Source organism: Nyctereutes procyonoides, unplaced genomic scaffold (assembly GCF_905146905.1).
Source record: "Nyctereutes procyonoides isolate TBG_1078 unplaced genomic scaffold, NYPRO_anot_genome, whole genome shotgun sequence".
NCBI lineage: Eukaryota > Metazoa > Chordata > Mammalia > Carnivora > Canidae > Nyctereutes > Nyctereutes procyonoides.
Genome location: NW_026575043.1, coordinates 63,149,168 through 63,177,167, shown reverse-complemented (window position 1 = coordinate 63,177,167; position 28,000 = coordinate 63,149,168). Strand labels below are relative to the sequence as shown.

The 28,000-nt window shown below is 46.9% G+C and overlaps 1 protein-coding gene across 2 annotated transcripts in view; it reads right to left on the bottom strand.

The window, feature by feature from the left end:
- SFSWAP (splicing factor SWAP) overlaps positions 1 to 28,000 on the bottom strand; it is a 70,407-nt gene that overhangs the window by 4,010 nt on the left and 38,397 nt on the right. For both annotated transcript variants that reach the window (XM_055323306.1, XM_055323307.1), the window contains exons 12-15: positions 26,307 to 26,537; positions 25,099 to 25,289; positions 14,920 to 15,185; positions 8,309 to 8,434 (exon numbers count right to left, since the gene is read on the bottom strand). In XM_055323306.1, the coding sequence (XP_055179281.1) occupies positions 8,309 to 8,434; positions 14,920 to 15,185; positions 25,099 to 25,289; positions 26,307 to 26,537 (814 nt within the window). The remainder of the gene's footprint in view (positions 1 to 8,308; positions 8,435 to 14,919; positions 15,186 to 25,098; positions 25,290 to 26,306; positions 26,538 to 28,000) is intronic.

Here is a 28,000-nt window from a genome sequence, read left to right as displayed (position 1 = left end):
TACCAGTGGGGGCAACCTACACTACGTCTGTGCTCTCTCCCGGAACAGGCATGTGTGCTGTTGCCAGTTGAGGCAGTTACAAATCCGGGGCTTTGTGGTCAAATGCTCCTGGAGGGTGAACACTGGGATGGGCAGCAGGGTGGCAGAGCAGGTGCTTAGTGTCATGTGAGGCTCCCATGGCGGTCAGCCTGCACTGAACCCGACAGAGGCTAGCGCACCCAGCTGCTCTTTGGAGGCCGTGTCCATGGGCTACGACTGTGTACTCTTTCATGGATGGTCTTTTGAGTCACCCGCTCACTGTTTCCATCTGGAATGGACACGGGCCTTTGTCGGAGACACACACCGCGAGTGTTCCCAGGGTGTGGCCTACCTATTCATGCTCTTGGCTGTGACTCCTGAGTGGAGTTCAGCAAGACCTCGCTCAGCACTCTCCACCCTTCTGGTGGGGTTTTTGCATGCTCAGGGACCTTCCGCCGGGAGCCTGTGACCCGGGTTGAGGTAAGCTGTGTGCCTGCAGAACAGGCTGCTTCCCTCCGTCCGCACAGCCAGCTGTCAGAGCAAGTTTCGCTGCAAAGCTCTCCTCTGGAACCGCCTGCTAATCGCACCGTTTGAGGGTGTCCAATCACGGTCTTACCTGGTGGCTACCTGGTGAGTCCAGAATTGGCAGTAAGTGCCCCCTAACTCTGTAGCTGTGGCTACTCTAAGTCCTTGGTGTTTCCACACCGACGGCAGAGTTCTTGTCCACTCGTTTCTATAAAACGCCCGTGGAATATGCTGGGGTGGCACCACGTGGACAGAGCACCTTGGGGTCAAGAGACCTCCGAGTGACACTGAGCTCCCAGCCTCAAGCACAGGGCCTCTGTGCACTGATGATTCTTAGCATTCTTCTCTCAGTTGTTTGAGGCTCTTGGTGCAAAGATTGTTTTCTGTACTTCTCGATGTTCCACGTCACCCTCCCCACTGTCCCAGGCTGGCATGTGCAGGCAGACATGTCCTTTCCCCCTCCTCTTGCTTTGTTGTCTGGGCCAGGCATTCTGTGGCAGAGCGAATACCACCCATCTGCTGGTCTTGGAGGTGGCGAGTGTGCCCCAGTCCCCACCAGACGCCTCCTTCTACTCCCTTTGCTCAGGGCTTAGTCTCTTTCTTTTAAAGAAAAAAGTGTTAAAATACACTTTTTTTTAAAAAGTGTTTTCTTTCAGTGAACAGGTGGAGATCGTGTTGGTTCTCCTGCAACTGCTGGGATGTCCTATGAGTTCCTCCTTTACTCCGTGGATACAGTGAATACAAGGGTTGCTGCCAGACGTAAGAACCTCGCTCACAGTCCTGAGCCAGATCTGCTTGGTTGGGATGCCTGTCCTTGCATATGCTGCTGGTCACAGCACTCTGTAGGGTCTGTGCACCCGTGTTTTTGAGCGTTTCTGGTTGAGAACACACATGCCCCTGTCCACATGCACACACCACTCTGAACGTGCCCCTCCCGTGTGCACACGTGCAGATATTCCCACGCCCACCAGCCTATGTCTTGTTCAGGAGCCACAACCATGGTGCCTCAGGAGCTGCTGAGTGCTCCCCAAGTTCTTTTGAGATGGTCTATAAACTGGTATCTCTTCTTCCTTGAACCTTTGCTCGAATTCAATGATGAGAGCCATCTGGGCCTGGAGTTTTGTGGTTTTAAATTATAAATAAATTCTTTGGCAGACAAAGTTATTTAGATTTTCTATTTCTTCTGCTGTCAGTATGGTCACTTGTATTTTTCAAGGAATTTATTTCCCCCAAGTTGTCAAATTCACTAGAAAAAGACTTCTTTCCTAATTCTCTTTTTATGTCTGTAGGCTCTTTCATTCTTCCTAAATCTAAATAAAGACATCAGTTTTTGATCAAAGAACCATCTTCTAGGGATCCCTGGGTGGCGCAGCGGTTTGGCGCCTGCCTTTGGCCCAGGGCGCGATCCTGGAGACCGGGGATCGAATCCCACGTCGGGCTCCCGGTGCACGGAGCCTGCTTCTCCCTCTGCCTGTGTCTCTGCCTCTCTCTCTCTCTGTGTGTGTGACTATCATAAATAAATAAAAATTAAAAAAAAAAAAAAAAAGAACCATCTTCTAGTTTTACCATTAGGCTGTTTCCTATTTTATTCCCTCCTTTCTTAAAAAAAGCAGAAGTACACATAGCACACGGTGTTACACTAGTTTCAGGCGAATCACAGTGACGCACAGGCCCAGCTGCCATCTGTTACTGACACCAGTGACTGGACTCTGGGCCTCTCGTCCCCAGGACTCCCTCATTCCATGACCTCCTACATCCCTGGCAGCAACCACCAGTTCTTTCTCTGTATCTGTGGGTCTGTTCTTTGTTCAGTTTCATTTCTACAGTTCCACAGATGAGTAAGATCCTATAGTTGTCTTTCTCTGACTTACTTAACTCAGCACAATACCCTGTGGTTCCAACCACTTCATTGCAAGTGGCAAAATTTCATTCATTCCTGATGGCTGTGTGTATATACAGACCACATCTTTAGCTAGTCATCTGTTGATAGGGGCTATTTCCAGTTTGGCTGTTGTAAATAATGCTGCAATAAACATGGGATGCATGTGTCTTTTCCAAACAGGATCTTCATTTTCTTTGGGTAAATACCCAGTAGTGTGATTACCTGATTGTAGGTTTTTGTTCTATATTTAAGTTCTTGAGGAATTTCCATACTGTTCTCCAGACTGGCTGCACCAGTTTGCATTCCCACCAACAATGCAGGAGGGTTCTCCTTTCTCCACATCCTCATCGATACCTGTTGTTTCTTGAAATGTTGATTTTAGTCATTATGACAGGTGTGAGGTGGTATCTCATGGTGGTTTCAATTTGTATTTCTCTGATAATAAGTGATGCTGATCATCTTTTCATGTGTCTGTTGGCTATCCCCATGTTTTCTTTGGAAAAACATCTGTTCCTGTCTTCTCTCCCCACCTCTTTTTAAAGTAGGCTCCATGCAGGGCTTGAACTCAGGACCCTGAGATCAAGCGTCAGATGTTTAACTGAGCCACCCAAGCATACTTTCTGCCCATTTTTAAGCTTGATTATTTCTTTTTGGGGTGTTGAGTTTGATAGATTCTTTATATATTTTGGATACAAGCCCTTTATCTGATATGTCATTTGTGAATATCTCCTCCCATTCTGTAGGTTGCCTTTTAGTTTTGTTGACTGTTTCCTTTGCTGTGTAGAAGCTTTTTAAGTCTCAATAGTTCATTATTGCTTTTATTTCCCTTACCTTTGGAGACATGTCTAGCTAGAAGTTGCTGCAGCGGAGGTCACAAAGATTGCTGTCTGTGTTCTCCTCTAGGATTTTGATGGATTCCTGTCTCACATTTAGGTCTTTCATCCATTTTGAGTCATTTTTATGTATGGTATAAGAAAATGGTCCAGTTACATTCTTCTGCATGTGGCTGTCCAGTTTTTCCAGCACTATTTGTTGAAGAGACTGTCTTTTTTCCATTGGATATTCTTTCCTGCTTTGTCAAAGATTAGTTGACCATAGAGTTGAGGGTCCATTTCTGGGTTCTCTCTTCTGTTTCACTGATCTCTGTGTCTGTTTTTCTGCCAGTACCATAGTGTTTTGATAATTACAGCTTTGCGATATAGCTTGAAGTCTGGGATTGTGATGCCTCCAGCTTTGGTTTTCTTTTTCAAGATTGCTTTGGCTATTCAGGGTATTTTGTGGTTCCATATAGACTTAAAGATTATTTGCATTTTCTATTTTCTTGATTTCTGATCTTACCTTTATTATTTCCTCGCTTCTACTTACTTTGGGTTTAGTTTGCTCTTTCTGTAGCTTCAGACAGAGGATTAGATCATTGTTTTTAGACCTTTCTTCTTCTCAGATACATTTAAAGCTACTAGTACTTCCTTCTAGGCAAACCTACACACTACAGATTTGACTATGTTACATTTTCATTGTCATTCATTTAAAAATATTTTCTACTCTCCCCTTTGATTTTGTTTTTGACAAAAACTTCCCAACATTTGGTGGATTTCCAGATACCTTTTTATAGATTTCTAGACTTGCTGCCATGTGTTAGGGGATATACTCTGCATCATCTGAGTCTTCCAGGACTTCTGGAGCCTTATACAAACAGCAGGTGGATGAGCTAGTGCAGTGGAGGTGTATAGTTTCTACATTCACACTGTCTTGTTGTCTGCCTGTTCCCAGCTCTCTCCATGTTGCTTCAAGTATTTCTTCTTTTTTTAAGAAAGAGAGTGCCGCATGAGTGCACAAGTTGGGGGAGGGGCAGAGGGAGAATCTCAAGTAGACTCTATGCCCAGCAGGGACCCCAACATGGGGCTCAATCCCATAACCCTGAGATCAGGACCTGAGCTGAAATCAAGAGTTGGACGCTCAACCTGTTGTGCCACCCTGGCACCCCTGCTTCAAGTACCTTAAAAAGTGCTCTCCCCTGGTGCCCACCTGGAGAAGCCATGTCCACTGGAGGCTGGCCATCCTCTGTGGCACCTCCCGTCAGTGCAGCCACCTGCCTTCCTGCTCAGAGCATTGCATGATCGTCCTTTCCCATCTACTTGTTAACTGACTTGTGCACTGAAAGCCTCTCTATAAGCAGGTTAGCACTAGCTTTTGCTTTTTAATGCTGTCTAGACCCTTTCCCTCATCATCAGTCCTTCATCTGCTTGCATTTAACACACAGATTTATTTATTTGTTTATTTTTAAAGGTTTTATTTATTTATTCATGACGGGGGGGGGCAGAGACACAGGCAGAGGGAGAAGCAGGCTCCATGCAGGGAGCCCAACATGGGACTCGATCCCGGGTCTCCAGGATCACACCCCAGGTCAAAGGTGGCGCCAAACCGCTGGGCCACCAGGGCTGCCCTTAACACACAGACTTGCGAGGCTTGTGTTGAGTCTATGATCCTCTTGTTTTCTGTTGTCTGTTCATTCTTTTTCTTCCCCTTCCCCGCTTTTCTGCTTTCTTTTCAACCAGTGAAGCATTTTTAAGGTTCTGTCTTATGTCTGCTCTTGGTTGGCTCTTACCTCCTTTTTCTTTTTATTTACTTATTTAAAAAGATTTTATTTATTTATTCATGAGAGACACAGAGAGAGGAGAAGAGACATAGGCAGAGGGAGAAGCAGGCTCCCTGCGGAAGCCTGATGTGGGACTCGATCCCAGGACCAAAAGATCACACCTTGAGCCAAAGGCAGACACTTAACCACTGAGCCACCCAGGCACCCCTCCCTTTTCTTTTTAGTGGCTGCCCTGGGGAATGAAGACATGTGTGCTTCACTGACAAAGTCTACTGCGAATCGGGAACACTTAATGTGTAAGAGCCTGTAATAACAGCACAGCCCCATCCATTCACACGACACCTGTGATGTGCCCCGTGTGGTGCTGAGCCAAAAGTGTCCAATGGCAAACCACCTCTGACCAATGATGTATTATTTACTGTAACAAAACAACCGGACATCCTGCTGAGGTGCGCTGTGGTACAAAATGGCCAAACATTTGCAGGCATTCTACTCTTCAAATAATGTTCAATATAACCATATCCTGATCTCCAAAATAAAGAGCTGGATAAACAGTTGGCCCTAGTGCTGGGGCAGGGAAAGCACCAGCAAAGCCTGAAATATCTTGTGCTAAAAAGCAACAAAGTGCTTTGGGAAAAACAAGGACAAATGTGAGATGGATGCTGCCATCAGAGTAATACTGGTGATGGATTCGTGTACAACAGATGAAAAAACAAAACTCCAAAACCTAAAGTCCACAGGGACACCAAACAAAGGGGTATGTGTGTGTGTCTCCTTTAGCGAACAAGGGATGGGATGTGAAAGCCACCACACTGCTATCACCAATATAAGAACCAATTCAGCATCAGTGGATGATTAGGCCAACCAGAGTGTGGCTAGCTAGCAGTGGGATGTTGGTGCTGTGTCACGGAACCATAGACAGATGACCTGTGAGGGGCGCGCAACCTTGACCACACCATCGAATGCAGCATCACTGATAATGGGACAGATGGACACTGTGTGATGACAGACGCTTCATGTGACACAAAGGTAAGTCACACACTACCCGTGCGGCACTCCTGCCAAAATATTTAGCACGAACCCAGCCATGGAAACAAGGTAAGACAACTTAACCCTCTGTAACATGGTTGGCCTGGACTTGTCAGTCACCCAATACACACGCCAAGGAAGGAGGGAGGGAGGGAGGGAGGGAGGGAGGGAGGGAGGGAGGGAGGGAGGGAGGGAAGAAAGACAGCCAAATAGAAACATGCTGACCCTGCTGAACTCAGGTAGTGGTTACATGCATATGGGTGTTCCTTGGACTTTAAAAAAGTGCAGAACTGTCTAGCAAATTAAAAAAATGTCAAAACAAGAAGTCAGTGAAAGCGGCACTCAAAAGACCAGCTTGTAGAAATGATCCTCCAACTCTGGTGGGAGGCAGTTCCCCCCTGGGCCTGGGTGATCAGACAGGATCAGGGCAACTCGGACTTGGCAGGAGAACCAGCCACCCGCCGTCACATTACAGCAGTGGCCCTACACTTGCTCTGAGTGGAAGGCTGCAGGGGACACGCTGATTGCTGGTTTAACATGCTTGGACCACGTTCCTACACTCATGCCCTCCCTTGGGCCCCCACTGGATGTAGCACAGCTCCCAACACCCAGAGTCAGGCTCCTGGGGTGATGATCCTGCTGCTCGGGTAGGTAGCATAGCTCTGTATCCGTAGACTTCACTTGCTTTGTATGACTCATTAAAGCTCATTAAATGGGGTCACACCAGTTCCCACCATTCCTAATAGAACCACCATCTTCTCCAGAGACAGCTTCTTTAATGCAAGGTTAATTTGAGGGCAGAGCAAGAATGCTTCTGTAGGGAGAGATCTTTTGCTACAAGGAATTAATTTTAGACCATGCCCTTTACAAACGCCGAAGGTGAAGATGAATTTCAAATGTTAAATAATTTCTTGGTAAAGGAATACGATTTCAAGTGGACTTGGATTTCCATCATGCTATCCCAGCACGGGGGCGGGTGCTTCAGGCAGGACTGGTAAGGCACAGACTGCACGCGAGCAGGGTGAGCCTGCACATCCAGTGCATCTGCTCAACTCTGCCAGCCTCACAGCTCCTTTGCTGACTCTGTGGCTTTAGGAGAAAGATCACGTTTTACCAACGAATAGAGCTATCACAGAACTTGCCAGATTACAGGAACATTTTCTCATTAGGAATGTATTTCCAGAGTTGCTACCGCTATAACCACCACTGAGAAGGGCACCAGGAGGCTGCTCAGCCCATGTCCTCTGCAGACAGCCAGGACCAGGTGATGGCTGGTTCCCTAACACTTGTCATTTCGGCCTGTCATCTGGGAGGCTCAGGAACCCCGAGTGTCCTGACTTGCACACACTCGGCAGCAGTTATGAAACTCAAGCTAAGATGTGCACAACCCCGCCCGCCTCTTCTGGGCACTTCAGTCACGGGGAGAACAATGCTTCTTGTCCACCCACCAGAGCCGGGGCTTGGGCTAACTCCCATGCAAGAACATATGAAATGAGAACCCCTCCCTTTTGGGGAGAATGAAACAAAGAAGCTAAGTAATGTAAAGCTGTCAGGGAAACACCCTTCTGTGGCCCTGTCCACCACCATGCTCCTGGTGAGGGGTGCCAGCAGGTCCGAGAGAGGCACAGATGGCCCAGACATGTCCCATCAAGTTGGTGTGGTATCAGTGCTTTTAGTGGGGTGCCTTGGCATTCTCTCCCTGGAAGAGCTGAGGACACTGGCTGGCTGGGAATGGGAGGCCTGGGGGGGCCAGGCGTCATGGCTGAGAGGCCTACTTTAATGAACATGGGAGCCAGTCTCTCTAGCTCTCTACAACCAAGACAGGTCTGTCCCAGCAGTCAAGGGGTCAGAGGATGGAGCCTGTCTCTGCTCTTAGGCCCCATGAGGACTCTGTGGCTCTGCCACTAGGGCAGTAGCAGAGATTCACTCAAGACTCAAACTTCTGACTTCCTTGTCTCCTATCCCTACCTTTCCTTTCCCCGTCACCAGGTAAAGAGTAAGGAGCTGTGTGTGTGGGTCCAGTGGAGTAGCCAGACATAGGGGCTAGTGCTGGGCCCTGCCTGATGCCATCCTGATTCTGCTGAGATGGAACTCCCTGTGCTGTCAGCTCTAAGAGTAATGGAAAAACTGCTAAGGGCTGAGCATCTGCTGGGGGTGGCTCCCCTGGTTATCTCCAGCCCTCCTTAGAAATGTGTGTGCCAAATCCTCACACTCCCTGACAGCACAGACTCTGTGTCTAGGAACTCACAGATGCCTACCTGGACCGGGTCCGCTTCCGGCTGACGCCTGGGCTGTTACTCATCCGGTAGGCAGTGGGGACACTCCTTTCTTCCCTCCGTCTCTCAGGAGAGTGTGCTCTTCTCCGAGGGGACCGGGATCGTGACCTGGATATAGGAAGACGAGGGGTTTTACTCCATCTGGATGCCAGGTTATCACTTCCATGCTAGGGCAATGATCAGCCTGGTCTGTGTCTGTGGGCTGACAGGTGCCACATCTGTCCTTTTGAGGTCCCTCCGGCTTTACTACTCTAGACACAGAATCGAATCCAGACTCAGAGGCAGAGATAGAGGCTTTGCTCCCACTTCAGAACACGTGTCACAACAACGCTAAACTTACCTAGTGCACAACACACTTAAGGCTACATGTTGCTGGCCCAAATGGTCAGCGGCACCAATCCTCCCCGATTCCAGGTCTGACCAGGTGATTTACGGTTAACTCATGCCTGCAGCTTCCCATCCTTACACTCGGTGCATTTTACTGCCCTCAAGGATTTTCAGCTCACTGACATCTTGATCAAAATGACATAAGGAAAAGCACTGAAATCTAAGTGAGTTATTTCTATTTGTTCTGAATGCTGGCGACAGGAAGAAACTAAAGCGTAGTGAAATCAGAGCGCTATCTGGAAGCTTCTCTTGTTCATACAAATCATACAGATTCTCGGTGTGAATGACCAACCAGCCGTAGCAATTCAATTCAGAACATACTATCTCTCATGAGAATTTAAGTTTAGGAGATTCTTTGGATGCAAAACCATCTGTTAAAATATTTTATTCTCCCCTTCCATGTTCCTGGAGACCCTCCTCACTCTATCCATGCAGTGATATAGTCCATTCAGGGCTTCCAGTGCTCAGAGCTCCACCCAACTGAGACCCTCAGCCACTGGGGGTTAAGGCCCTCCAAGGAGGGTCCCATAACGATGACTTTAGGATTCCTTTTTTTTTTTAAAAAAAAGGATTCCTCTTTTTTGTTCACTCTGTGAAATTACTGTTTCAGGAAGATGTAGAATAAGCAGAAATCTGACAAAAAAACAATTTCTTTTCCTTCTGTTTCTATGACAACCCACTCAAAAATAATACAAAGAGCAGTTTGATTTTGCCATGAAAAATTCTACACCAAATCATTTTAATTATCATAAACTTCCTAAATACACACATTGTTATTCCAAAGATCAGCTTATCATCATAATTCCATGCTTCTGCGTCACAGAGAAAACCTTGAGTCACTCCTGAAAAGATCAGCCACAGAATGAACCTGCTCCAGGTAAACCATCATCGGCTTAGAGTCCTCTCTAGCACAACTGTGTGTTTTTTCCCAGGTCTTTCCTAAGATTTATGTGACAAATTATAAGGGTGAGGTCAATCAGACACTTTGACGTTTAGCAAAGAGCTCTGGGAGTCAACTCTGTTGCCCCTGGTAAATGGCCCAGCCTGAGCTCCAGGCTCAGAGTCCCCAGAGCCCGGGAGAAAGCTCTGTTTAATCAGACCTCTACACCGTGGAATGCTTACACAGAGAGTTCTACAATAAATCTGATAATCAGGAAAAGTGAAAGTTTTTAAGGCCTGTAAATTCATAATTCTGATGCAACATTACTCTGCAGTGACTATGAGAGGGCTCTGAGGTGAAGTGGCTGTCACCAGTAGATCTGAGGTCATCTTGATTCTACTTTTGGCAGCTGTAAGCTTCATCAAATAATACTTAGGTTTTATTTTAATTAAAGAAGCACTAATGCTTTCATTCTGCTAATTAGGTGGTTAATAATGCTACCACAACATATGCAAGAAACAGGAGTTTCATTTTATAAGTAAATCATCTGTATGATGAGACAGATACTTTTTATTGAATAGTCATAACAGTTTGCTTTCAAATAAAGGCAGAATGAGCCTTCTTCCCTCCAACATTTAACCACCAGAGCCACCCCACTTCCTCCATCCCTGCCCCTCTATCACTCCAGATTAGCACCTGGTGGGCATGCAGCAGCAGGGCTGGGTTAGGGTCAGCTCCACAGAACAAGAACAGTTGGCCCTCACCAGCACACTAAGTGCTCAGCATCACCTCTTGGGAATCTTATGTAGGATGAGGAGATTAAATTAATGATGGTCATTACCCCAATTTTGCTGGCTTAAGCTGTTTTTGAATGTTTACTATAACTTAGAAAACATCATTCTGATCTCCAGCTCTTCCCTACGCAGAAATCCCGAGGGAGCTGGGGACTGTGCAGATCCTGAAAACGAGGTGGGGGGGTGGGGAGGCCAGAATTCTACCTGGAATCTCCCTCCATTTTGATACCCCTTAAACACTAGCTAGCCAATGAAACAAACATGAAAGGCGACCTTATAAAATATTCTTTTTTTTAAAAAAAGATTTTATTTATTCATAGACACACACAGAGAGAGAGAGAGGCAGAGACACAGGCAGAGGGAGGAGCAGGCATCATACAGGAAGCCCGATGTGGGACTCGATCCCAGGTCTCCAGGATCACACTCCAGGCTGCAGGCGGCGCCAAACCGCTGCGCCACTGGGGCTGTCTGCGACCTTATAAAATATTCTTAAAGCAAACTTAATTTCAAGCTTTAGTCTTACAAGATTTTAAAAAGACCTGAACTATTAAAGCTGAATTTTTAGGTGATAACGAACGGCATAAATACTTCTTCATTCCATTTATGGCACAGAACCTAGTGAGATATAAACATAAAACACAGAGTGGGGCCCTGGGGTGGCTCAGTAGGTTGAACGTTCAATTCTTGATTTTGGTTTAAGTCCTGATCTCAGGGTCATGAGATTGAGCCCTGAGTCAGGCTCTGTGCGAGTTTCTCTCCCTCTCTCTCTGCCCCTCCCTGCCTTGCACGTCCGTTCTAATAAATTAATCTTAAAAAAAAGAAAAAAGAAAAAGAAAAAAAAAACAGAGGAGAAAAAGTCTTACACTTTAATATTGATTTAAAAGACACTAAACACTGTGTGGTAATCACTGTGCTTTCTGAGAAGCACCATACTGATTTCTAGAACTGAAGGTTCGTCTATGACCAGGTCACCTCTGGAGACCTAGAGTCACCAACCTACACCTCGGACAAACTGGCTTCTTGGACTGCAGACACGCAGACATTACCTATGTTCACAGGGAGATCACTTCTGCTAGGAAAGGGTGTTCTAACCCTAACTTTCTACATCCTACAAGGCACTTCAGTAATTTAACACATAAAAGAATATACATTTCAAACACAGAACCCTACAAGTACAAATATTAACAAATGTGCATTTTGCTTGGAGCTGGCAGGAGTCTTTTTTAAAACAATTGATTTAAGTTGTGTGTCAGGCCTAAGAAACAAATCTCATTAGGACCTATGTACATATTACGTCTGTAATGGGTAATTCCATCTGAAAAGACAGAGTTAAAGAAAAATTTATAACAGCATCATTAGCAACTTCAATGTTTGGTTAAAACCAAATTTTTCACATGTCAACTATTCATTTGCCGAGAATACCAACCCCTCTCGGTTTGAACCTGCTGCAGGGTAAGTCCACTGGGGCCCAGGAAGTTATCAGCACTGGCAGAGCCTAGACTGAGAAAGCAGGTCTACAGCTGCTTAGGAAAACACGCAGCGTTACCAAACAAAGCAGACATGCTGTTCTGAGCCACGACCGGTAGAAGGAGCCGTCCCTGGGCCAAAGGCCATCTGGTTTCTCCTTTCAGTCCCAGGCTCTGGCTTCAAAAAGCATCGCTACATATGAGCTTTCAAGGCAAAACATCATGGAAGACCAAACACTTTGAAGGTTTGTGTCATAATTTTTATTATCTTATGATGAAGTTGCACTTTGGCTTGATATCCTACATGAACGGCAACATCGGATACCGGAGATCTGACTGCCAGTGAACTGAGAAGTAGCTTTCGTAACTACAGTCAGCCCCTGGGACTGAAACACTTTGAGAGTTATAAACTCAGCTCTCCTGACAGGTAATTTTTTTTTTTCATTTTATTTTTTTTATAATAAACTTATTTTTTATTGGTGTTCAATTTACCCACATACAGAATAACACCCAGTGCTCATCCCATCTAGTGCCCCCCTCAGTGCCCGTCACCCATTCCCTGACAGCTAATTTTAACTGTAGGTCAAATTAGGGTGAAGCTGGCGGTTTGCCACCACAGAACTCATACACAGAACATTTTAAACTTAATTTCTTCTTGTAACTCAAGGTTACACACTAAAGATGAGAATTTTGCTTCTGGCATTTGTCAGTACTGAACATACAGAAAAATATAAAATATTATTTGTGTATAAAATACATAGCTCTGAATCTTTTTAAAAACATTTAGGGATGCCTGGGTGGCTCAGTCAGCCCAGGTCATGATGTGGGGCAGGGGTTGTGAGGTCACGCCCCTTGTGGGGCCTGCTCTGGGTACGGAGCTGCTTGGGATTCTCTTTCTCTTTCCCTCTGTTCCTCCTCTTCCTCTCTCAAAAAACAAAAACAAGGGACACCTGGGTAGCTCAGGGGTTGAGCGTCTGCCTTTGGCTCAGGGCATGATCCTGGGATCCGGATCCTCCCTTGCAGGGAGCCTGCTTCTCCCTCTGCCTGTTTATCTGCCTCTCTCTCTGTGTCTCTCATGAATAAAATCTTAAAAAACAAACAACCCCCCCCCCAATAATTTAAAAAGTCTTAACACATAAAATGACTTACTCTGTTATAGTCAATAAAAAGAACATAAAACCTAGAATCTTAAAATTCAAAGTGTTAGACGAGCATTCCACTTGAAAAGAGAACAATATGGGGAAACGTTTGTGGCCAGTATGCTGTCCTCCTCAACCCTGGGGATGGGCCATACTTCACACTGTACCTGTTGAACATCAATGTCAGAACAGAACCCCTATCACACTGAAGATGTGAGGTGAGGAGCTTTCATCGTTGCCAGGCCCCAGACTAGGGATTAGGAGGGAATTATGGTCTCTTTTGCTAGAGTCCTGCAGTGAAGGACAGCTGGCTGGAGTTTACTGTGCACGTTATTGCTCAGAGGGCTCATGTGGGCCTATGTTACTTATGTCCATTACATGATAGCATAAGAAACTATCAAAAAAGAAACTTTAAAATGTTTTGATGTTTATATATAAATTCCTGGGAGCTTCCAAAAACTGAAACTATATCAGCAAAGTTGCTCATTTAATTAAAAAACAGCAAGGTGGGGCAGCCCCGGTGGCTCAGCAGTTTAGCGACGCCTTCAGCCCAGGGTGTGATCCTGGAGACCCGGGATCGAGTCTCACATTGGGCTCCCTGCATGGAGCCTGCTTCTCCCTCTGCCTGTGTCTCTGCCTCTCTCTCTCTCTGTCTCTCATGAATAAATAAATAAAATCTTAAAAAAAAAAAAAACCCAACAACCCCAAAACAGCAAGGTGTATGGGTGTGTGTCTGCATGTGCATATGTATGGTATGTGCACATGTATGTGTCTGTGTGGGGTGTGTGCCTGTCATGATGGAACTTCTAAAGTGTTAAAATTGCAGACACTCAAGGATCAAGTGTTTTTACGTGGAGGCAAATCCAATTTCACTATTGATAGGTAAGTGTCAATACTTGTAAAGCCTTTGAGGTCCAGTCTGGGTAAAAACAGGGAAAGCCTGTTGTTTTTAGGATATATTCATAGATGAATGCGTTTTAAATACAGAAAGTGCAGGGTATCTGCACTTTCCCAGGGAAATGGGAACCAGCACCAATTACAGAGGAAACACGGGATCCCAGGAGTCCAAGTGATGCACCAGAGAGAAAGCCGGCAGAGTACACTCAATACTTAGTAATAGATCCCAATGCATGATGCAGGTTTTAAAACGAGATGTTTACTTTTCAAACTTCCTGCAAGCCAGTTACCTGAAACAAAAAGGAATTGCCTCACTGAGCAGTGAACTCTGTTATCCTTTAGGGGATGTGTTTGTATCTGTGGCCTCAAGTCTTCATCTGCTCTCTCAGGCAGGCACTAACAGCCCTCCTACGGGAGGCCATAGGGGAAATCGATGGAGGGAACAGGTGGGTGCTGCCATGGACACTGTGCAGAGGAGCTGCACACAGCCCACATGATCACACTTTCTTCTGTCACAATGTGCATGCATGTAAAGGGAATGTGCACGGGAAAGGCCACTCCAACAAGACAGGACATGCCACCCTTGTGAGTCAGATAGTGAACACGTGTGCTAGACTTGCCTCCAAGATCTATTAAAACATATTTTGTTTTTAAAAAATTGGACCATAATTGATGAGCCTTAGAAATGAAAATAGGGACACCTGTGAGGCTCAGTGGTTGAGCATCTGCCTTCGGTTCAGGGAGTGATCGGGGGTCCTGGGATCAAGTCCTCCATCAGCTCCCCGCAGGGAGCCTGCTTCTCCCTCTGCCTATGTCTCTGCCTGTCTCTCATGAATGAACGAATGAATGAATAAATAAGAAAAAAAGGAAATGAAATGAAAATAAAAGACAACCTGAAAGACGCCATTTGGGTCTGCAAGCTGCATCTGCATGGAAGCATTCCCAAGGTCTGCACTTGCCCCCACCTCGCCGGGGAAGGAGGGCCCAGCACCCACGTCAGGCCTGTACCACGGGCGCCCCGCACACCCACCTGGAGCGCCGTGCTGTCCGATAGGCGCTGGGGAGACAGTGCTTTGCTTTTGAGTGGGACCTGGGCCTGGACTTGGATGACGAGTGGTACTTGGGGGAGCGTGACCTTGTTCGAGAACGCTTTTTATGCTTCTTTTTCTTTCTCTCTTTCTCCTCTTCTCTTGGTGGGTCTTTACTTTTGCTGGAGGGTCCTTCTGGGGCTTTAACATCTGAAGCTGGCTGAGGTCTGCCTCCAGCCAGTAGAGGACAGGGCACAACACTGGCTTCCTGGGAACAGAAGCAAACATCTGAACATTAAGAGGGAAACTAGGACATTTTAAAATGCACATACATACAATTTCTACTTTGGGGCCTTCACACACTTTAATGCACCAACGTGTCTTAGGACCACATCTCTAAAATACTGCCCTCGTATCTCTGCAGAAGTGGTGGCTTTGCAGATACCAGGAGTATACATGACGATTTCCCCCGCCGGCAGCGCTCGACCTGATGAAGCGAACATGGTACCAGGGACACGGTGTCAGGAAAAAAGCCGTGCTTGTTCCTTCAAAAATAATTGTGACTTTCCAGGGATAGAGACATTTTCAAACCTCCAGCATTATGCTTTTATGAATCTATCAATCTGAAAATAATTTTTTAAAAAAGCCTTGAACCAGAAGAGGTTCCTGTTTGATTTTAAAAACTTTGTCAAAGGGATCCCTGGGTGGTGCAACGGTTTGGCGCCTGCCTTTGGCCCAGGGCGCAATCCTGGAGACCCGGGATCGAATCCCACATCGGGCTCCCGGTGCATGGAGCCTGCTTCTCCCTCTGCCTGTGTCTCTGCCTCTCTCTCTCTCTCTGTGACTATCATAAATAAATAAAAATTAAAAAAAAAAATAAAAACTTTGTCAAAAGGAAAAACCTTCCTTCTTTCCTTCCTGTACCTGTGTGAGTTGAGGGATATTAACTAAACCCTGTGGTCATCTCTTTGCAATACACCTAAGTGAAGTAATCATGTCGTGGATCTCATGCACATGGTGCTGCGCGCCCGTCACAGCTCAGTATCGTCAGGGAAAACAATGCACACGTGGCAGTCCTTAACTAGGTGAGTCCATGGCCACGACCCAGTCTGCATGTGCTGATTTAGCACACTGCACACTTCTGCACTCAATGATCGTTCACCATAAACCCCTTCATCCACAGGAAACACACAGAGGGGCCACTCACCCTGAATCCCCACAGTGGGAACTCCAGCACACAGACTCAGAGGTGGGTAGCTGGTCAGCTGTGAGCATTATCCAGGGCAATGCCAGTTCCGAGAATTTCTTCTGAAGAGCATTCATCCAAAGTGTGCAGGATGCATGCCCGAGGTCCTGTGCTACACTACTCTGTAATGACCAAGACCTTCAAACCACCCAAATGACCGTCAAAGGCGGTTTCACAGGGTGCATCTGGACAGTGAAAGAGTGCTCAACCTTTAAAAATGAGGTGGTAATCCGACCTCCACTGACATTAACATTTGCCCACATCACATCATAAAATAATGAGTTTACAGAAAACCAAAAAACCTCAAACCCCACCAAAACCCGAACCCCCAACACCATCCCACATGCTGTCTGCCTGTTGTCCCTAAGAAGGTCACTCCTCAATTCACTTTAAGTGAGCTTTACCAGCAGCCATTAAACACTACACACTGCAAGACACACTGAGACTCTGCATTTGGAATAGCTCAAGGCCGGTGCTGAACCAGAGGGAGGGGTGTGCCTGTGGGACAGGGTCTGTGGGATTGTGCAACTGCTCCCTTCCTTTCCCTGGGTTCCTGTGGTTCATGTGGACAAGGCCTATTGGATGAGGGGACAGTGCTTCCTGCTAAAGCTATACATTTTTTGGCTTTGAGAAAAAAAAGCAAGGTGCTCATCAAATGGAGATGTGCTCACCCCTTGGCCATGTCCCCACTTCCTGCTGATGTTCATGTCACTCTCTCCCACCTGCCCTTCTGTGAACAGAGGCCCAAAGGGGGCATATGTACAAGCCAGCAAGACTGAGATGCTCGAGAACATGTCCTGTTCACAAAGTGCCCTGTCCCAAGCAGTTTCTTCCACCTACGGTAACGCAGTAACGGAAGCCAGCAGGAGGAGGGCAAAGACCTTGCATGGCACCTGTTCTGGTCCTCACTCCCCACCTTCCATGGCAGCAGCACTGTGGGCTTGTCTCTAAAGCTTGGCCTAAACTGGCTCAGGGTGCCCATTTCAACCCTAGACAGGAAATTGACCTCCATGTCTGAGAACACTCACTTGGGCTCAGGCAGTGGTCAAGACTTGTCCGTGACAGATTACACGATACCCCAACCCAGTGCAGGAAGCTCTGCAGCTTTATAGAGGCTGGGGAAAGGGAGGCCACCCAGCCCCCGCCTGGTGCTGTGGGCACGGTACAGGTGTGCAGAGTGCGGGAGAACTCAGCTGCTGCGCAGCAGGAAAATCAGCTTGGGGTAGTTTTAAAAACTCCCAATGAATTAGGGACTCATGTTGCAAGAAAGGCAAGACTGAAGCTGGGGACAAACCTAGCACCCAGAGATGGCATACAAGGCCCCTGTGAAAGCCAAGTGAGTGTTGACGCCACAGACAGAGGAAGGAGTGCAGTGGAGCCACCTCCGGTCCTTCCTGAGACCAGCAAAGGAGGCCCTGGGACTCCCAGGGAAACCCAGGGCTGCATCTCTCTCAGGACTCTCCCTCTGTACTTCTACGGGACAGAGCCATGGCACTCACTAGGGACATGGCCATTGGCCACTGAAATGAGGGAAAGGGCTGCAGTGCAGCCTGAGGCACAAAGTGTGTGCCGTGGCTCTCAAGCTGAGTTTGTTTCTTTCCTTTTTTTTTAAACAAGATTTTATTCACTTATTTGAGAGGCAGAGCATGTGTGCATGCAAACACAAGCGAGGGAGGGGCAGAGGGAGAAGGGGGAGCAGGGAGCCAGATGCAGGACTCAATCCCAGGATCATGACCTGAGCTGAAGGCAGAGGCTTCACCAACGAAGCTACCCAGGCACCCCATGGGCTGAATTTCTCTTTACGTTTTTACTGCCAACCTGGCAGCTCCCATCTCTGAACTTAGTACTGCTTCTCTGTCTTCATCTCAACATACTGCCTGTCATTAGCGATGCTTCACAGTGGGTGAAGTTTAGTACTCCATTTGAGGCAACGGGTAATTAAACCAACTTTTTTTTTTTTTTTTAAGATTTTATTTATTTATTCATGAGAGACACGCAGAGAGAGGCAGAGGGAGAAGCAGGCTCCATGCAGGAAGCCCAATGTGGGACTCGATCCCGGAATTCTGGGACTCATGACCTGAGCTGAAGGCAGATGCTCAACCACTGAGCCACCCAGGTGTCCCTAAAGCAACATTTTCAAAACAGAAATTGTAATCGAGTCATGGGATCTATTTATTCTGATGATTATTGTTCACCATTAAAGAGAAAATCAGCAACAATGGGGGGGCTTTCCCCAAATGAACTAAGGGTTGTGATGACCCCAGCTTAAAGTACCAAGAGAATACTTAAAAATTCAGCAATTAGACTTAACAAACAAAACAAAAGGTAACAAATACCACCTGCCCAGTTACTGCTGTCCAGCAGCTAGTCCCAGGGCACAAGTGCCTGGTGCCCTCCCTCCACATCTCCACCACTTTTGAAGCTGAGTGGCTGCCACGTACTTGGGAAGGTAAAGAGGCCCTGACCTTCCCACAACCACATCACCATGCGATGAGCTGTGTTCTGCAGGGAAGGAGTAGGCTTGGTATGACCCTCATGCAGGTCACCAGCAGCCTGGGAAGGAGCTGAATTAAGCCACAGTTATGCCTCCCCCTGCAACCAAGTGCTAGTACCAAGCTCAAAGATGCACCATCTCGAGAGATTTATGGGCCATGGCTGTTCTGCATGAACAGGATGATGGTGATGAAGGGGTGGTTCGGAAGGTCTAGGCAGAGGCCTGAGGCTCTAGTCATTGCGAACAGAAGGGCAGGTGCTCCTATCGCTCGCTAAGGGACAAGAGCACATCACCAGCCTCTCCAACTACCATGGAGGGCTTCCTGCTACACGGCAAGACAGGATTCAAGGACTATAGAGAGAAGTATGTCTTGTGGACCCATGATAACAACTGAGCTGCCAAACTATTAACGGAAATAAGATGTCTGGACAAGTGCAGTGGAAACCTGCTTCCCTACTTGTGTAAATACTATCTGTGGGGGCAATGGCCCTGTCTGCCCCCTTAATCCATGAATTCCAGAGGAAGTGCCCTCTATCTGAGCAGGAGACAGACCAGGCTGTGTCACCTCCCTGGTCATCATGCCACATTCAGGAAGAAGCAAGCTGTCCAGGACTTCCTTCTTAGTGGGTGATGAAGGGAGTCAGGGGCTGCAGGCAGCACAGTGGGAGGACACAGCTGGCCAGGGGAAGCTGTGCCTGGAGATGAATCCTTGAGACACCTTTTGAGCCCCGAGTGAGCTATACCACCCTCAGAACTCAGAATGTAAGCCCCTGTCTCTACTGGTTTTCCTTAAGCCATGTGGGGGAGGAAACTGACTTGTGAAATCAAAGCCTGACCAGTACAGCAATCCAGACTTTCAAAGCACTAGAAAATAAAATTAATACCCAATTCACTATTTACTCTGTACTTTGTGGCAACAATGGAAGCATTCTGTGCCTGTGCTGTCTGTCCACTGCAGTTAGCTACTGGGCACAAGTGGCTCCTGGGGCACCCGAAATGTGGCTAGTATGACTAAGGACCTGAATTTTGAATTTTATGTAATTAAAAAAGATTTTACCTATTTATTTTAGAGAGAGAGAAAGAGTGTGCATGCACATGCACAAGCTGGAGTGGGAGAGGCAGAGGGAGAAGCAGACTCCCCGCTGGGCAGGGAGCCCAATCCAATGCGGGGCTGAACCTAGGACCCCGATATCATGACCTGAGCCGAAGGCAGGCATTTAACCAAATGAGCCACCCAGGCACCCCTATTTAATCTTTATTAAGTTACATTTAAATTAACCATGGGTAGCTGGAGGCTACCATAATGGACAGTGCACCTTGAAAACAACTCCACATAAATGCTATTTCTGGCTTCACCAGAGTCCCTAGTGCCTTGCTAACATGAATGGCACACACAAGGACCCTGGAAGAGAGTTTGCCTGCGGCTCCACACCTCTTGCTCTGTGTCTGAAGGTACCTGGCCGAACCCTCTGTACATGTCATCAATGAGAGGCTGATGGAAATGTCTTTGGGGGGATCAGTGGTTTAGTGCCTGCCTCTGGCCCAGGGCATGATCCTGGAGTCCCGGGACTGAGTCCCACATCAGGCTCCCAGCATGGAGCCTGCTTCTCCCTCTGCGTGTGTCTCTGCCTCTCTCTCTCTGTGTCTTAAATAAAATAAAATAAAATAAAATAAAATAAAATAAAATAAAATAAAATAAAAAATAAAAATAAAATAAAAAATAAAATAAATAAAATAAAATAAAATAAAAATAAAACAAAATAAAGGAAATGCCTTCAGGAGGCATAGCCACTGGCGTGCATGCTGACCAGCACCAAACGAGCAGAGCTGCCTTTCTGGGATGGAATATTAATATCCCAGCAAAAATGATCAAAGTACAAACCACCACGGGAGAGGGGAGGACACAGACTTGATCTGAGTGGCGTTTGGGAGAAATCAAAGGTGAAATTTTGGAAAATTATGAGAGTATTTGAAAACTTACTCTCCCTAACTTACGGATATTGGGAAATGACACTAGTCAGTCCTTTGATCACAATGAAGTATTTGCCAACAAATTAGCACAAAACTGACAACTATTGTGGCCTGCTGGGGGAAAATGAATTGCTCAAAGCAGATGAGCACGTACTTTAAAACACAATCTCATTTGTGAAATGATACTACATTAACTATAAAAATGAGGCAGTTCTGCATAAGTCTCCAGATTTTACTATAAGTCTGAGATTTCAGACTTTGAAGCGCACCCTCTAATACTGCCCGTCAGCAACGTGTCCTGCCTGCATGGCAGCTCCTCTTCTGAAGCGAGCCCACAGCCAGGAGCAGAGTGCCCATGCTTTTCCTAAGACGACTCTGCATATTCTGTGGGTGGGCACCTTGGTCTTACCCAGTCATCTATGTCCACACAGAATGCAGTCTTCCTATGGAAATGCTCTTCCTCATTTGTGTCCCACTCTGGTTCCAGCAGACAGCTGCTGCATCACCATGCCAACTGTGCCTTCTCCTCCAGACACCTGGGTACAGGGCTGTGCCCACCTCCACCAATCAGAGGTCCTTGGCCCTGGAAGGCCCCCTCTATTCTGTCACCTCTCAGCATTATCAAGGTTCCTCAAAGCCCTGCCCAGATCCCCTCTCCACCTCCCAAGGCCCCAGGGCATCACCCACACTCCCATCTAGTCACAGCTGCTGTGTGTGCTGCAAGACCATGCTGGTGGACACGTGATCGTGTAGTCACTGGATAAGAAACAGGCTTCTAATCTGTCTTCCAAAGTGTCCTGGCACCTTAAATACAACAGAGGCCAGAATGATCTTTGTTCTCGTTTCCTTGCGAACTCTTGCTGGGCCTATAAACTTGGCATCATTATGGATTGTTAACCTCAACAAATTGCTGGTGTTTAAAGGGTGTCCTGAAATGAGCTGTTCCTTTTTATTATTTATTTACTTTATTTTTATTATTTTTTTTAAATGAGCTGTTCCTGTACAAATGACCACATGATAACTCAAAGGGGCTCAAATTTAAGACCTCTCGTTTCTCTTCATTTTGGATCAAGAACACACACCAAAAGCACAATGTGTACACGGATTTCTAAGTAGTACTCACATACATGCTTTTCTGTATCTCACACACTGCTTAACAACGTATGGTCAGTACCTGTCCATGTTGATGAACACGCTTTAAGGCGTCACATAAGCTTGTGCCTGATTATAAGATGCCCTCTCCTCACATTCAGTGGGCAGAGGGGACAGAAAGGGTCAAGGTGCAGGTGGAGGCTGGTGTATTCGCCAGGTAGCCTTTAATACAAGGGTAAAGGTGAGGGATCAGGTGGTTTGGTACATGCTCCTCAAGCTGAACCAGCTGCAAGTGGGATAAGCCACAACAGACAAAAAGGAAAAGCTTCTATGATACTGGTCACAGGAGAGTCAGGTAGACAGCCAGGGGAAGTGAGGGTGGCTACAAGGGTAGCTAGCCCTCGGGGGGCAGGGGCCAGGATGCCATGCAGCCCATGAAGTCAGTCAGTGTCACCAACAGCTAAAAATAGAGGCAACACCAAACTTCCCAACCTGTCAGACCGACAAGAATCAAAGGCTGCTGACAAATGGGGCTGGTAGGGGTTTCATGGCCCCCCGGAGACAGACAAAAACTTCTATGATCGTTTTAGGGGCTAATTTAGCAGCGCATGAAATTTTAAAAGCATTTCCACGGTCAGGGATTTACCAAATGGACACACACACTGAAGTCAGTGCACAGGACACAGGAACAGACTAAAGCAGCATGGTTCTAGTGGTTAAGACCCAGGAACAGCTTGCATGCCCACCACAGACTGGCTGGCACAGGGCTGACAGCTACTTACTCAATAAACACTCATCAAGCACAACCCCAGCACGGATAGGAATGGGCTCTGTAGGAGGTGAGAAGACCCGTATGCCAGAATAACGCACAGGATGTGATCCTATTATTGTGATATTTAAGTCTACCCATAGAAACTGATGGTTTTCCCTTGAGAATACCCCAGAAATAAGAGGCAGCATTCACATACAATGGAGCATTCTTTAGCTTAAAGGATGTAGTGAGAAGTGATGTAAGCTGGTCCCAGAGGAACCAATACTGTCAGGCTCCTCATCCACGGGGCCCTGAGAGCAGCCAGGCTGATCGGATGGATAGCATGGGTGTGGGCGCCAGGCGCTGGGTCATCAGCAATTCAGGGGGCAGCACCTCATTGGGAGGATGAAGATGTCCCGGAGGGGGATGGTGGTGGCTGCACATGATGGGAGTGTATTCAGTGTCACTGAACTATGTGCTCAAAAAGGCTTAAAATGATAAAGCATACGTATGTTTATTTTACACGAAAAGCCCTAAAATAAGTAAGATATTGGTATTTCCATAGGAATTGTAAAACAAGAACATACAAGCAGGGAAAACTGCCTCTCCCTCACATGTGAACGTTTTATATCATGTGCATGCACTGCATTAACAGAAGTGAAAGCAGATAATGCGGCACCCTGGGGCAGATGAACTGCAGCAAGTCCTGCCAGGATTTGGGCCAGGCCTTTTGAGGGGTGTCCCCACGCTGCCCTCCATACATACAGCTGCTCACACAGACCCAGGGTGTCACCCATTTCTGTTGACTGACCCCCCCTTTCCTCATGCTGGGCACGTGGAGGCCAAGCCCCAAAAGCTCTCACAGCCCCATGCATGCCAGGATTCAACACCCGCAAGTGAAGTGCGCACAAAACATTCCACGAAGGCTGGGTAACCTGTCTCCAGAAGCTGCTTTAGGCTAAAATACTCGGAGGCTGAATCTCATTTATGACAATTGCCAATGTAATTAAAAGTATTTTTGTTTCAAAGCAATCAAAGACATTTATTACCATCTGTTAACACTATCGTGTTTTTGTTGAAATAGTTTAGGGGCTACAATCTTTCCCACTAGATATGCAAGAAGACTGATCCAGTGACTTCAACAAGAAGCATACACACTCATTTCTACATATTACAGATTCAGAACACATGCCTGAAAACAAAGACAGTGGGATGCCTGGGTAGTTCAGCGGTTAAGCGTCTGCCTTTGGCTCAGGTCGTGATCCCAGAGTCTCAGGATTGAGTCCCACATCAGGCTCCCTGCATGGAGCCTGCTTCTCCCTCTGCCTATGTCTCTGCCTCTCTCTCTCTGTGTCTCTCATAAATAAATAAAACCTTAAAAAAAAAAAAACAAAACCCAACAAGGACGGGAGGTGCCATCTACGTATCAACAGGGAAAAAGTGAAGTTGCAGCCTATCTGATGTTTATAGGGAAATAATTCTGGTAGCTGTGAGGGGTAACACAGTAGACTGGGGAAAACTGCATATTAACGATGAACAATTCTGGTTGTGACCGAGTTTTCATTCAAACACAACACTGTTGGAGATCCTTGGGTGGCTCAGCGGTTTAGTGCCTGCCTTTGGCCCAGGGCGTGATCCTGGAGTCCCGGGATCGAGTCCCGCATCAGGCTCCTGGCATGGAGCCTGCTTCTCCCTCTGCCTGTGTCTCTGCCTCTCTTTCTTTCTCTGTGTCTATCATGAATAAATAAATAAAATCTTAAAAAAAAAACCAAAACAAAACACAACACTGTTAAGAAATACAGATGTGACCACATAATATAATGGTTACATACGTCCATATGCAGATGTCCACTACCTACACCTCTCAGCGCACAGACGGCATCAGAATAGTGCAGGGACACACACCACCCACTCAGAGCCCCCCTGCCCCCAAGAGCCACGTGCATTCCCTTGGAGGTGTGTCTGACTCTGCCTGTCCCTGATGGAGCTCCAGACCAACCTGAGATGGGAGACAGCAAGCTTGGCCTGCAGCAGGAGGCAGGAGCCCGACATGCAGGGTGCTGGTTCCTACCTAACAAACAGACCTAGTGGCCACCTACAGCCCAAATCCGCAATGAGTGATGGTCCCAGACTCTCAGAATCATCACTGTGATCAAAAGTGAAAGAGCATAGCCCCTTCTAAGTTACAGGGCAAGACCACTGCAGGGCAAGCTGGGGACCATGGAGAGGCCCTGTCCTGAGCCCAGGGGTATGGGAGGAAACGTGTGTGGGGCTAAGTGGACTCCCTTGCTCAGTAAGGAGCTGGGAAGGCTGGTTCCTTGTCAGAGAACGTGGCCGTGAACGCATTTTTTTTTTTTTTAATTTTTTCCCTGTGAACACATCTTACTTTGCTTTTTAAGTTAATTACTGATGTTCATACGGACCCAAGATATCAGTGCTCTGGCAGAGCATGTCCCCAGGCGGATGCACGTTCCTTCCAGGGAAGCCCTCAGAGGCTGCCATGGGGCAGGAGAAGCATGCCAGCCCCATGGGGGAAGAGCAGGGCCTGCCAACATCCTGCACCTGGGCCAGAGGCACCCACCCTCACTCGCTTTTACCTGGAATGCTGATGTGGATTTTCAACTCACCTCTACATTGAAAGGATTTTCCTCAACTTTTCCGATTTCTGCTTCTGGCAGAGGATTTTTTAAGGTTTGTAAAAATAAAGCTGCTTTCCTTTTACGTTCAGCCTGAAGCTGTTTCTCCTTGGATTCCTTAGATGCCTGAGCTAGCTTCTCTCTGGCAGCAGCCGCGAGTCGGTCCTCCAGCTTTTGCTTTGCTTCAGGAATAAACACAGAAGAAAGTGAGGTTTAGAACACGTGGTATTTTATAAACACCTTGCTGTCTTAATTTTCACAGGCATAAAAGGGTCATGAAATATGATGCAGTTCTAAAATTTCAGGATAATCAAAGTGAAATTTGAGAGAATTAGTTCAAAATGTATATTATTAGTATTTTTAATATTTCACCTTCAAAATCAGTCAGAAGGTTGATGGGATTCCATACCAGGAAGAGCTGGAATCATGGAAACCTCAGGGTGGTGCTCATCGACATGCGGCACAAGTACTCCTCTCTGACAAGGAATGCTGTGCTACAAGTGTCGACTCCAGATCATTCGACACATTGCTCAGTTTAGACTCATGCACAGAGCTGAGCCTGCTGAGAGGGCAACTCTGCACAATGCCAGGCCTGAGTAAGGCATCCATCTATAAATGCTGCTTCATCCATGCGTGCACATACAGACCCAGGGAGAACAGACGTGAGCGGCTGAGGCTGGAGTTAATGAACTACTTTAGTGCAGAACAGAATATGTTCTGGGGGAGGGGAGGGAGACTATGGGGCGCCTGTGCACATACCGCTGGTGGTGCTGGGGCAAATGGTGGGCTGGCCAGGACCCATGAGGAGAGACCCAGCCTGGAAACCAGCCTCTGCCCGTGTTACCTTGCAGGGTCTGATGGCTCACAAAAGGGCATGTCCTTGTCTGGTACAGGATCTGAGCCAGGAACACACGCTGAGCACTCCCCCCAAGGCTGCTGTCAGAGTACAAAGGCCCCCACCCTCGATGAAGGCACTCTCGGCAGACTCGTTTCTGTAGAAACCACATGCCAGTGTCACTGCATCTGATGCTTAAGGAAGAGCAGTGCTCGCTGCTCTAATAGAGAACTTTGCCTGAACCCCCATGGTCCTGATGTCCAAAGGCTGGGGCCAGTTCAGTCCCTGTGCTGCTGGCTTAATGTGTTAATCTTGTGTTTACGCTCTGTTGTTCTTTCAAGAAGGTGAAAATGTATTGACAAACCTTGTTTTGCTTCCAGCTCCTCCTGGGTAAGTTGAGGCCGCTTCTCCTCAATTACCACACAGGGTGGGGCGACTGCCAGGTTAGTGTTTGTAGTACTACTACAACTTTCTTGGCCTTCTTTGCCTTCTTCATCATCATCACTGTCATCATCTAGCTTAACACGATTTTTTTCCAGGGGAAGCAGATCATTTTCTTTGGCCTTGATTGCAAAGCTTATTGGAGCAAATGAAGCTGAAAAGAGTGAAAATGGTGATACAGTTTTAAATATGTGGAAGCACAAAGCAGAAACTCTCACAGGCCCCACCACACACAGGATCATCAGTTGGCGAGGTAATGTCCTGAGGCGAGCCACATGTCACGCAGAGGAGGTTCTAGACAAAGTGAGCAACACCTGTGCTGTCGAAGTGGGCTGTTTTAAATGCACGCTGCATGCAGGGAGGCTGGGCTGGCTCACTGAGGGACCCCATGCAAGCCTTGCCAGGAACGCAGGTGCTGAGTGCGAGTCAGGGTTGCTACATTTGTAAAGGGTCAATTTTCATTGGGGTTTTCCTTCTTTTTCTGGGCTTAGCATATGGCTGAATTTGCATAGGTCAAACAGGCATATGATGCAACTCCACTAATGAAAAGGTATTTCTAAAAAATCCCAACTCTGTAAATACTCTTTTCAAACAAAGGAGAAGTTACAGGATCCACTCCTTCATTCAGCAAACATTTTAAGGGGCATCCACTTCTGTGGGGCATCGTGTCAGACTACTTTATGGCTGTCACAAACTTTTAGGTGGTTCCATGTTCTCAAGAATATTTGGAAATTTTAAGAGAAATACAAAGGCCCAAGGGGAAACAATCTTCTTCCCCAACCCTTCATCCGCTCAACACTCACTCCTGAGTCACTCACTCCTATAGACACGATGGTAAAGGTAGTTGGTAATGATACCTAATTGATTATATTACAATATTTTACTGTTAAAAACCATGAATTACTGTTTACGAAGGATATTCAAGTAAAATATAGTGAAAAGAAATTTTAAAGTGCAGCGCAAATCAGCTAACTCTGAGAATGTAGGAAGTAGGTTCTGGGTAGGTGTGCTCATCACACGACGCAGTTTTTGTACATGTTTGAAACTGTCCCTAAGAACGGCAGCTCTGTGGGTGACCGCACGTGGGGAGGGGTATGGCCCAGCTGGCCCTCGAGGGTCCTACTATCAGCACTGTATGGCACCACAGCCATGCAAGCCTTGTAGTAGGTCCCCACTCCAGACCCCTGACATACAACGACGTCTGTCCACAATCAGGTCAAACTTGGGACACCCAGATGCTAAATGCTGGGAAGGGCAGAGCTGGAAAGTCAAACGGAAGATCAGCTCTGTATTGCCTGCACAGTGTTGTGCGCTGCTGCACAACAAGCTCTGCCCAGAGACCACACAAGGGTCACAACACAGTCAGGAGAGTCCACATTAACCACCGTACTGCGCTTATGTTAAAAGCAGTCCTATCTTCTGCAGATACACTAAAACATCTGTGGATGAAATGCTACAAGGTTGGGGACTCTGGGGGTGGACTCAAGCTCAGTCCTGGGGCTGGCTGGTGGAGTGGGGTAGTGTGCTCATCACAGCACACTGCTTTTGCACTTCAAATTTTCTATGAGGAAAAAGAATTAATATTAACCCTTTATTGCTCATAGTAATATGAACTCT